The 12,951-nt window shown below is 35.8% G+C and overlaps 1 protein-coding gene and 1 long non-coding RNA gene across 2 annotated transcripts in view; one reads left to right on the top strand and one right to left on the bottom strand.

Annotated features, from left to right (window-relative positions):
- Nucleotides 1–240: 240 nt before the first annotated feature.
- LOC127873229 (alpha-(1,6)-fucosyltransferase-like) overlaps nt 241–12,951 on the bottom strand; it is a 31,439-nt gene continuing 18,728 nt past the window's right edge. The window contains exons 7-8 of the mRNA XM_052416992.1: nt 1,767–1,917; nt 241–564 (exon numbers count right to left, since the gene is read on the bottom strand). Of these exons, the coding sequence (XP_052272952.1) occupies nt 241–564; nt 1,767–1,917 (475 nt within the window). The remainder of the gene's footprint in view (nt 565–1,766; nt 1,918–12,951) is intronic.
- The window catches only part of LOC127873234 (uncharacterized), a 26,666-nt gene continuing 14,097 nt past the window's right edge, over nt 383–12,951 (top strand). Inside the window, exons 1-2 of the long non-coding RNA XR_008046066.1 lie at nt 383–699; nt 1,757–1,811. This is a non-coding gene — a long non-coding RNA (uncharacterized LOC127873234). The remainder of the gene's footprint in view (nt 700–1,756; nt 1,812–12,951) is intronic.

Here is a 12,951-nt window from a genome sequence, read left to right as displayed (position 1 = left end):
CATATAGCAATAATATTTAAAGACTCAGTTTGAGTGTCTTTTGGGTATGGTACATATCTTGTAAATGAGATTTATTGACCATTTACTGTTCATTTGCACAGAAGATCTCTAGAGGAAGAGAAAAAATACCCAAATTAAATAACTTTCAAATGATGGCAATATTTAGATCTCTTAACTAGAATCTCAATTATAACTTTACAGATTGCTATGTGCTGATATGAGCCTTGAAACACACTTAATTCATAACAAATCTGGTACTTCAGGGTATACAGGCATCTTCGCTCGCTCTATTTCATTTATCGTCTTGTATAACGGAAAGAGACCCGATTTTCCCGTATTCACGTTCGTACCGTAACAATACCCGTCCCAGCGATTGTCCGCCAGGCGTATCGTGTCACCAACGTTGAAGCTGATCTCACCCTCACGTCTACTCTGGTGGGCCTCGACCGACACGAAGTTGTGTGCGTTCTGCCCGTGGACGTAATATGTGCTGTCGAGAGATTTGAACCACTCTGAGGCATCTCCATGTAGCGGCTGCATCAGCTCGTATGCCGCTCTACAGACCTGCGGACGAGACATCAGCAAGCATTAGGGGAGGTCGTTTCAACTAGAGATGTGATGCCTACCGGGTTTGATAGATTCGACAGTGTGCATACAGTACTTGTCAGGATAATAAAACAAATAATTGGATAAGGAAAGGTAAGTAGCAGATGAAATGTTTTCACAGTATAATCATACAGTTTGTTGCATAGGATATGGGGCAAGCAAAGATTGATAACATTTAAACAAGCTTGCCAACTTGTCACAAAAAAAGCTCGTTTAAAGATATTGGTAACATTGTCATTATACGTATTTTTTATTTTGTTATTAACAATATAACAATCAAAATAATGGAGACAATATAACAATGGTAATATCACGTCAAGAGGTCTTGAACATTTAACATACATCTAGTTTAATTAGAATTTAAGCCACACACGTTGAAATGAAATACATGGCATAGTAAATTTAAGTATAAAACATATTTTATCTATGCCAATTAGAATATATCTGGTGGTTACAAGGTAGACATCCGTCTTTTTGCGCTTTAAAACTTAAAAATAATTGCGTTTGTCGAAATGGACGTATACGTCTAGAAATCCTACTTTCGGTTTTAAAAGCGGTACCGTTTGAAAAATAATAAATTACTTGCTATTTAGGCTATAGATTTGATTGTATCTATGCCAATTAGATTATATCTGGTGGTTACATGCGCTTTAAAACTCGAAAATAATCGCGTTTGTCGAAATGGACGTATATGTATAGAAATCCAACTTTCGGTTTTAAATAATAAAAAAATATGCTTGCTAACTAGGCTATAGATTTAATGACAATTTTGCACACTTTCAAAATGCATCTATATGTGTTGATTAACATGTATTTCATTTCAAGGTGTGTGGCTTTAATCTGCAGTTGAATTTGAAATCCGTCTGATTGCAATTTCAGACATGTTCGAAATTTTGAAATGATTTGGACAATCACTTCTGTTTACGGGACCGCTAAATACCACAATTATGATGGGGCCATTTGAATTTAATATTGACATACAACCATCATGTATCATAAGAGTTTACATAAATGCAGAATGTGTAGAGTTCGATGAAGATAATATATTATCGTGTATGCCGATTTAAATGTTCATGAAGTAAGTGAAAGATCCGATGAAAAATGCTGCACTTACAATTAACAAGTAACAATCCATATATAATGTTTGCAGTAATACCTACATTAGATGAGAGGGTACAGACGAGATAATCACATCGCGACAGCAGGTAAATGTCGAGAATAATGCCATGTAGGGAGGTTTCCGTGTTGCGACTTCTCGGATTTGCATTCTTTGATACCTCGTTGTCACTCACAAAGGTGTAGTTGGGATAACTGCACATTATTAGAATTATATTATATAGCCGCGCTCGAATATTTTGGGACACAGGGTCGACACTTTTCGCTTGTATCAATGTAGTGGAATTGAAAAAGTGTCGTCTCTGATTATCCTGTGCTGACTGCATTGGCTAATATGGAACGAAACTTTAAGCACATGCCGTGTAGCCCCGTTTTATCAGAACGCGTCTCATATGATAATGTACGGTTCTGTTTGTAACTAACACATTTGTAATTGAATACTATAGAATGTACAGTGCGTGTATAAATACCAAAACATATGGGTTTTTTATTAAAATGCTTAAATAATGTTAATGCAGTAAAAAAAAGCTATATGAAAGTAGCACATATACTGTTAATATGAATTACAAAACTATATTTGAACATACGTTTGAACCTACAGAACATTTACGGAATACATCAGTTATTGTTTTTACTTTAAACATATGTTAAATATTAAACTCATTTGCTCTATACTACAAATTCGGAAATGAAATGTTTAATATAACTCTAGACCCGCTTTACTCAAGTAACGGCCACCGGAAAAACTTTGCGAAACCGAAATTTCGCAAACTTAAGTACCCTTTTTCTTAAAGATTTGCTACTTTGAGACATAGTATGCGATAAAAGTCTTATCGTTGATTAATAATTGGTTATTTTCACTCAAAAAACGCGTTTTCTTCACTATGAAATTTATAAGCAAAGTTGGGGTTCCCATGGGATTTTTGCATTTTCCCATGGGATTTTCGATTTTCCCATGGGATTTTTTCTCCCATGGGATTTTTTTTCTCCCATAATTTGCAAATGGGAGAAAAATCCCATGGGATTTTGAACATTTTAAAAAACGTGTTTTATTTGCGTTTGCAAGTATTTTAACGTTATTTAAGGACTGTATATTGGTTTTATGCCAATTATATATAAAAATATTTAGTAATAAAAAAATCCCATTTTAAAATGGGAGAAAAAAATCCCATGGGATTTTTTTCTTATTTTGAGAGATTTATTCATGAAACTTTCAGAAACATCATATTTTATGAAATGATGAACAACTACGATATTTTAATGCGTTTAGTCGTGTTTAAAAAAAAAACAAAAAATCCCATGGGATTTTTAAATCCCATGGGATTTTTAAATCCCATGGGATTTTTTCTCCCATGGGATTTTTTTCCAATGGGATTTTTCAGTTTCGTAAGCCGAATAAGTTTCTTAATGCGAAAAACAACAATAAAGGAAATAATAATTATAATTTTGAATAATAAATTGAATAATATAAATAACATGAATATTTTTAAAATGAGTTACAATTAAAGGTTTATGCTAGTAGAACTTATCATTTCTTGTTCGAGCAGATGGTTGAGTCCAATTGGTGAGTATGCCAGCTTAGAACCAGTATAAATGCATCGCAGACAGACAACGCTGTCATACTGTACACACCGCTGAGTAACAATCTTTATTGCATTTCATTTTGCAACAGAAAATGAACTCCGTAGTATAATTGATCTTATATATGCCCTCTGCTTTTGAAAGCGTGCAACACATTAACATAACAATAAGTCCATGCCAAAAACTATGTGCAAATTCCATTCAAAGCTATATACACATTATAAAGGTCAGATGACCCGCGTCATGCGAAAATGGGTCTTATGTCATATGCGGCCGAAGTTGGTCCATCCTAGCTTGTCCAACCGCGCAGTCTGGTCAGGTACTACGCTGACTGATATATAAAGTCAAGCCATGATTCGTGGTCTCATATCCTAACTCGGTAGCTCCTGTGCGAAACTTTCACCGGAAACGACGGCACCGAGACGGGCGCTCGAACTTTGCGGATGCGCGTTATATGTTATATATAATAGCGCGATGTGTTTTTTCTTGCCTCAAATTAGTAAGCCCAATCAGCGTTTTATTGTGTTTTTTGCTTCTACTATTAACAAGAACTTCAACTGATACGAACATGAATTTTATTTTAATATGTTTATTTAATGCTCGGAAAACTCATTGTATATTTAGACTACTACTTATAAAACAAAGTCGGGTTTTCGGCATAAAAATTGTTATTCCAAACCAGATTTTACGCACTTTACTGTACAAAATACCGTTAGGGCCACCGTGGTTACTCATTAAAATCCAGAGGGCGAGAATGCGAGAACGCGAAAGTACGATGACGACAGTGCGACAATACGATGGCGACAATGCGTTCGTACGATTGCGAAAACGCGCTAGTACGATGACGACAATGCGACAGTGCGACAATAAAATGGCGGCAGTGCGATAGTACGGGGGCGACAATGCGATAGTCATATCGTACTGTCGCCGTGGTATCATCGCAATGTCGCCATCGTTCTATCGCATTGTCGCCATCGTATTGTCGCACTGTCGCCATCTCATTTTCGAATTGCCGCCATCATACTATCGCGTTATCGCATTGGCACCATCGTACTATCGCACTGTCGGCTATCGCCATCGTATTGTCGCACTGTCGTCATCGTATTTTCGCACTGTCGTCATCGTATTATCGCACTATAGAACTGTAGTATTGTCGCCATCGTACTATCTCACTGTCGCCATCGTATTGTCGCACTGTCGTCATCGCACTGTCTGATTGTCGTCATCGTATTATCGCGTTCTCGCATTGTCGCCATCGTACTATCGCATTGTCGCCATCGTATTGTCACCCTGTCATCATCGTATTGTCACATTGTCGCCATCGTACTATCGCGTTCTCGCGTTCTCGCCCTCTGGATTGTAATGTGTAACCACGATGGCACTAACGGTATTCCGTAATACTGCTAAAGCACAGTATGATTAGGTCACTCCCAATGCTCAAATCTCTATGTCTATTTTAGTAACAACACATGTCTATGGAAGGATATTTAGGTAAAAGTTACATCATTCGTGGTGAATATTTACATTATGACCGATGCTTATTCTAATTTGCTTTATGACAATTCCAACATGCTTGTTGTCTATTCGTTTATACTTGATGATTGCTGCAACATTACATCATTCATGAATAATATTTACATTGTGCGTGATGTTTATTCTAACATGCTTCATGACAGTTCCAACATGCTTGTTCTCTATCGGTTATACTTGATGATTGTTTCAACATGCTTGGTGACTATCCAATGTTTGTGTGTTCATTATTCCTGAAACCAGTCATAATCGGTTTTGCCACTAAGCGTCATTAACAACGGCAGTTAGCAACAGGCAGTAAGCAGAATGCAAGTTACTAAATTATGACATCAGGTGGCGCGCGTTTATTTTCCGTATGTTGAATAAATTACTTTTCGGAAAAAAAAGCGAAAACATCCGAATCATTTTGACTAGTAAACTGAATAAGCTGAATTAGTTCCCTTCGTTATATAATCTCCATTAAACTAAATACGTTCATTATTGCCATGAAGACCAGTAAGTTTACACAATGAATTGACTGCCGTGAATGTTTTTGATATTTGTAAGATGCAATTGGCACTCAAGAAATTATACATGCATTTTATTCAGAACATAACGGGGCTGATGTGTTGGAATTGTGGCCCTTCCCTAGTCCAAATAATTACAGTAGACGTAATCTACCGATGTGCATTGCATATCGACCTCATATTTATAAAGTAGCCCAAACCCCCATTGCCACAGACCTGTGCGTGAAACTTTCAGATTTCTCTAGTCTGTTTACCATGCTATAATTACAATTTCTATAAACACATATTTATCATTTTATGACTATATAATGTCTGTGGTATACAGAGAAACCTGAAAGTTACAAGTACTCGTGTCTAGTACTGTACAACTATTGTACTCCTCGTTGAGAAAACAACTACTTCATCTACATGTATTAAAATATCATAAAACATAATTTTCAATCAAGTTGGAAAAAATCAATAAATAAATGTCATATAAACAGGTTTGTCATGAACGTTGACGTCGCTCTTGGTTACCAGAAAAATTCCCACGCACGGATTTCAACCGTCATTGTTTACAATCAATTAAATGCATAAGTACTTGAATTTGTATAGTGTTTTTTAAAAGTGTCCAGCTACAGGTGGTTAGCGTGTGGCTATAATACTAGTTAGTGAAAACATATTTTGGAATGATAAGTAATCATATTATAACGAAAAATCAACTTTTCTTAAAAAAATAAGTTAAATATATATTCAACAAGGTATCCAACTCGAAATCATCCGAAAACGGGATGCATCGTTTTAAACAGCCATTACTTCATCAATTTTGCAGCGATTTTCACGATCTTGGTCTTATTCAACGCAGAAATAAATTTCCTTTCTGGAAATGTATATGTCTTGCAATATTTTTACAAATACTGGGTCAACTTTTAAAAAATAACACGATACACAACTCGCGTGACCCAGCTGTGATCGATCAGACAGTATTCATGACTGAAATCTTCACGGGGAAATGGGCATTTTCCCTGCAAAGTTCACGAACCTCGATACCATAATTCAATAAAACGTATGAAAAAAAAACATTCTTACCGTGCTTGCCGTAGAATTATGCATCAAAACTAACTGTCCAGCGCATTTTCAAACCTTTGTTTACATACATTTCAACCAACTGACATTTTAAACACAAGGGTGATTTCATTGCTCCAATGCGGAGTTGTGTCCTTACAACTGGAGATTTCATTCATAAATACGGTCTGATCGATAACAACTGGGTCAAGCGAATTATGTATAGCTTTATTTCTTAAAATTTGACCCAGCATGTGTAGAAATATAACAATATATATACATTTCCTAAAAGGAAATTCATTTCTGCGTTGAATAAGACCGGGTCATGAAAATCGCTGCAAAATTAATTTAGTAATGGCTGCTCAAAACGATGCACCCCGTTTTCGGATGATTTCGAGTTGGATACCTTGTTATATATAAAACGGTAGTGATTTTTTTTTTTACTAGAAAATTTGATTTTTCGTTTTAATATGATTATTTATCATTCAAAAAGATGTTTTCACTAATTATTATCATAGCCACACGCTAACCACCTGTGTGTCCAGCACGTGTGCCGGGAGAACAGGGCTTAATGTATTTTTTGTTAAGCTCTATAATATTTATATCCAATCTGTATGAAAAAATGTCGGTGAACATTATTCCGGTGTTAATTTTTGAAAATATTGAGGCATTCGTTAATTATGGATCTAAAACGGAACATTAATCCGCAAAAAAAACACCGGGCATATTGCATATTAGATCGGACACATGAAATTATTTCGAAAGAAAGCAATAAGAGTTTCAATTCTACAAGAGTAAGTATCGCTGTGCACGATTACGCTCTTACTGCTCGTATATATTTGACTCTTGGCAAATACCTAGTGTTTTATTTTGCTTAATCTAAATTGTGTCATGCATCTATATGTACTTAAAGCAGCATGACCAACAGCTCTTTCATATGTGAAAGAGATTGACACGAAATACCTACCCATCTATAATAAAGTTTATATGTGCACTTCAATATTATAGTTTTAAAGCATTTTATGTGGTGCAATATAAAAGTACTCTAGTAAATTTGAAATTATGTAATCGATTTCCTCTCAACATACATGCAAAGTTCCAGATAACTTTTTCAGCAAAATCTTGGTTTACACTCTATAATAATCCAGCCTTAAAGTCTATTATTAATTCTTTTTTTTCATGTAAATATAATTTTTGGCACATCCGCATTTAGGTTTATAGTCTAAGAAGAGCTAATGACAATTGCCGGTTTACAGCAGACTTTTTGCGATAAAAGGACCAGATAATGGAAAACGTTCGGCTTTTCGACTGTTGTAAAGATGGTCTGTTATTCATAATAACGTTAAAGTGCTGTTGATTTCATAATTGTAATGAGGGCCTAGACGAGTGGGAACTCATTGATAAAATGTTTACATTATATGCATTGATATTGAGTTTTACGCATGATCACACATTTTGAATTCTTATTTTATTTTTCCAATGTGTAACCGTACGCACAGAATTTAAGTCTACTTTTTTACTAAATTTAATTCAATTTTTTACGACTTTAAGCGTCTTATCTGGAGCTCTGCATACATGCATTAGTAGCATATATTGAAATATATCCATAGACTTTCTTTGGTTATTGAAGGTAAATTACTGTACAAAAAATATGGTTAGTCATTAACCAAAAAAAAGTTAAGTCTACAAACACGCGGTTAATTTCGGTTCAGTAGCAAATATCTTACAAAGGTGCGCAACTTCTCCTATAACATAAAATTTCCGTTATACGCCGTAAATTTCCGTAGTCCTCCGTAGCATTTCGGAATGACTGTCAATTGACATCATTGTATCATGCATGATAGTATGTTGCTTTGTGCTTGGGTGAAACTCACATCTTACCATCGCGTTAATTTATTAAACGCATTAATATTTGATTTCATTATGCACTGCGCCTATTGCACAAGTCTCTCTGCACAAACCAACATACACATATGCAGCATGCAATTAACGAACAAGAATGTTGCATCTGTACACATGCATGATACCATTAAGCAGAATGTAAATAGACATTGGACATCAGGCAAGATGTAAGTGTCATCAAGCATGAAAAGGTGTCTACATATTAATTGAAAGTACCATCAAGAATCATGACACAGTCACAAAGAAGGATGTAATTTTTACCTAAATACCCTTCCATATTTGTCGGCACTGTGTGTTTGCTTAATTTCACTGAAGAACGTCTACTGGTAAATCTTACAAAAAAAGTGATAAATAAGACTGAGTAGCAATTTTTTCGGCGTTGCTGTTTAACGTCAAATTTGGCCTTTCAACGAACTTCTTAAAAGCCCATTGAACTTTAATGAAGAAGTTTCCCGCTTGTAGATCCGAATGAATTAAATCAAATTTTGCAATTGACAATTTGATAGAAATCCCCATAAAACATTGCACATAGCTTTCTGAAATAAACAGGCCACATTGAACGCATTCACGATATCCAACAGCTCTCTTTGCAAAGACCTATCTAGTGTTTCTTGGCCGTGTAAGATCTATAATTAGAACATCGTCACCTAAACATCTACTAATAGAAGAGCATATTTTGGGGAAACAAATTCAATAAGAGTACAAAACGTCCACGATCAATAATGTGTAGTTTGTTAAAGATATCACGGCAGTAAAAACATAGCACTTTAAAGAGACCACAATCTGGTACATTTGGTCAATTGTTGCGTCCGTGGCGGACAATACATTTTTAAAAAGAAAGCGTACAAAAAAAGCAAACACAAAGTTCTTCGTAAGCTTGTTTTAATCTTAAAAACACATAATCGACAGTCATTCCAGTCAAATACAATACTAACAGTCAGCACTCTAGAGATCAAAAGTGCGGATATAAATATTTAATTCAGGGATATCAAGTGTATCAAGTTCGAATTCCGGAAAAAATAGCCGGTAGTCTGGGGCATTAGGTCCCTTACAGGGATAAAAGGTAAATCCCCGCCCGAGCCGTAGCTAACTGATTTATTGTAGTCTTTCTAGTTGCAATTTCTGGTGAGTACAATGCGGAATATTACGGATATTTGCAACATGTCGAAGATTTTCGGAAAGTAGCGAAAAGTTTTCGTCAGTTAATATTCATGTCCGTGCCGGCCGCTAACTTATCAGAATCAATAAAAAAGAACCAGAAAAAATCGGTACCGATCGCAAATTTCCGGAATTCCGATAAAGCTTCAACATAATTTGTTCTCAAATGATCGCGTACTCGAACGAATCTGTCCCTACGCCTCAAACTCCCTTTAAATCTCATCGGACGTACATTGATCTCAAAATCTATCCTTGACGACTCAAATCATATTTCCTGAATAGTTTGGCCTATTGACGTCCCTGTAATTATAACAATGGTCTTTTGGATAAACACCGCTAAGTTGTTGCAATATAATAACCGTTTAAAATAGTTACCGGTTTTCATTTAATAAAATGAGTAAGTCATATTCGAGATTTCAGCGATTGCCAATATTTTGCTTTTGTTTCTCATAAGCATATGGTGCTTGGTATCTGCTATTGACTCCTATGTAGATTGCAAATATTACATAACCCTTACAGCGGCCGAGCGCAGATATCTGCATTTGGCCGCTAAAAAGAAAAATCTTTGCGCATTAATTTAATTCAAATCTCATTATCATAATCAAAATCATCATCATCGTCGTCGTCGTCACTACTACCACCACCACCATCATCATCATCATCATCATCTTCTTCTTCTTCTTCTTCTTCTTCTTCCTCCTCCTCCTCATCATCATCATTAACAACAACAGCAACACCAACTTAACATCATCATCAAACAACAATAAACATCGGTAGCATACAATGTGCTTCATCAACCATACATAATTATATGCGTTAAAACACCATAATAGAACAGCATGAATGAAGCTGTCTATTACTCTTTTATATTTCCTATACCAATATTTTTTTTTCGTTAATTGAAGGACTAGTTGAAATCTTCTATAAAAGCCCTCCCACCCCCCCCCCCCCAAAAAAAAATAAAAAAAAATAAAACATAATAATAATAACCCTAGCAAACAACAATAAACATAGGTTAGTTAGTATACACTGTGCTTTAGCAACCATGCATAATGAATGTTTATGACTTCGGACCGTTGTGATCAAATTTAAAAAAGCAAGATGGTATGTATGCGGCACACAACACATAGATAATTATAGTTTTATACCTTAAACGTAGTTCATCAAAATAAAGATAAGTTATTATCTATGTAATACTTAAATTAGGTTTATAACGTATGCATATTTGTCTAAAACTTGTGAAATGTGATTCGTAAGCCGACGACAACATTATCATTCGGACCCTTCTCCCCACCTAACAATCGAGATTAAACACCTGTGGAGATCCCGATCTTATCAATGAATAAACCGGTTCAATGATGTCAAGTCAAATAAAACATACCATTACTATCCAAATAAATATCTATCAAAAAATGTAAATTGATATACCTACTTAACTAAAACTAAACTTAAACGATTAGCAAGAAAAATATATAAAGAAGAAGCAGGCAAAGTAGACAAATTAATTGTAACATACGTTTTCTCAGTCTCCCACTGTTGAACAATATAAATAGTATTTATCGCCACCCCAAAAGGGATCTTTATCACACGTTTGGCTCAACTAATATATAATCGTGACAGGACAAACTGTCAACAAATACCTTGTTAATGTTTTATACATAACTCCAATCAAAGGTCAACTTCCAAGGAAACTGCGGCATGTTAAAACTGTTGATTATGACAAAATGTTGTTTAGTACAAATCAGTACAATAGCGTCTGTTATGTGGCCTATACTAATCCAGTTAAATAAAACTTAAATCGCAGAAAAGTTTAGATTCTTTACACCTTTAAAGGGGCCTTTTCACAGATTTTGGCATTTTTTTTAACTTATTCATTAAATGCTTTATATTGATAAATGTAAACATTGGATCATAAAAGCTCCAGTAAAAAATCAAGAAAAAAAAAAAAAAGGAAATGTACATTGCCCGGAGCAGGGTTCGAACCAGTGACCCCTGGAGTCCTGGCAGAGTCCTGTAGTATAAACGCTTATGCCTACTGAGCTATTCCGCCGAGTACACATTCTCGACGTATTTTATACCTTATATAAGCAATCTTCGTAGTTTCACAAAATTTAACGACAAAAACAGAACTCTCCAAATTATTCAATCGTTTCGCGTTGCAACGCTGTATAATTTTTAGGTTTTAAAATCGTCAAAAGATGCATATAATGGCTATATTAGAGCATGGTTAATGTTCAGTATTAATGTTTCCTCACAAATATCATAACTAAAACGAAAACTTACGAATCTGAATCAACTTTTTTCAATTTTGTCAATTTACCAAAGCGTGAAAAGATCCCTTTAAGAAAATATATAAAACAGTTCTTTCCTGTTTTAACAAAATGATACATTTAAAAATAAATTATGAAGCATCGCTAGCAATATTAGAAAGAGAAGTAGAAGGAGAATTATTATCAATAGTAGCAGTAGCAGCAGCAGCAGCAGTAGCAGCAGTAGCAGTAGCAGAATCAGTAGCAGTAGCAGTAGCAGTAGCAGCAGCAGCAGCAGTAGCACTAGCAGTAGCAGTAGAAGTAGCACTAGCAGTAGCCGTATCAGTAGCAGTAACAGTAGCAGCAGCAACAGCAGCAGAAGCATCAGCAGCAGCAGTAGCAGTAGCACTATCAGAAGCAACAGCAGCAGCGGCAGTGGCAGCGGCAGTGGCAGTGGCAGTAGCAGTGGCAGTAGCAGTGGCAGTAGCAGTGGCAGTAGCAGTAGCACTATCAGTAGCAGCAGCAGCAGCACTGGCAGCGGCAGTGGCAGCGGCAGTGGCAGTGGCAGCGGCAGCGGCAGTGGCAGCGGCAGTGGCAGCGGCAGTGGCAGCGGCCTTGGCAGTGGCAGCGGCAGCGGCAGCAGTAGCAGTAGCAGTAAGAGTAGCCGAAGCAGTAGCAGTAGCGGCTTTTTGCTTTTTTGTTTTAGAAGTGTTTGTCGTATAAGAAGAACGCAAGGAAGACAAATTAATTGTAACATGTGTTATCTTAGTCTCCGTTGTAGTAGTATTTGTTGCATCTACACAGCCATTTTTCAGTCACCTGAGAGACATGTTTTTATAAGAGATTTAATTGTGGACCAATACATCGTGTATTAATATCAGTGTACACACTGGGACACCACATGGGGCGAGGATTAACAGATAAACTAGGCCTTCAATTAATTATGCGCCTAGAGGCAAACAATACTATAACTTACTGATAATTTTAGGATTGGGATGTGTTTGTATCTTATTTGAAATTAGCTAGCTTAATTCAAAAACTAATTATAGCCTCAATATTATCACAAGAACATCATCACATATTCATTGTGCAATATATAATCATATCACCATCACAATATGCCAGAGCGTTAGTATTTATTGTGCATACATATCCTACAGCAACATTTACAAAACTTATTACAAACCAACCGCTCAAGCTTTAATTAAGATTGATTTTAATTTATATTATGACATACATTAAAGATCACTGTCAATTAA

Source organism: Dreissena polymorpha, chromosome 3 (assembly GCF_020536995.1).
Source record: "Dreissena polymorpha isolate Duluth1 chromosome 3, UMN_Dpol_1.0, whole genome shotgun sequence".
Classification (NCBI taxonomy): Eukaryota; Metazoa; Mollusca; class Bivalvia; order Myida; family Dreissenidae; genus Dreissena; species Dreissena polymorpha.
Note: the sequence above shows the minus strand (reverse complement) of the source record. Positions and strands in the feature narration are given on the sequence as shown.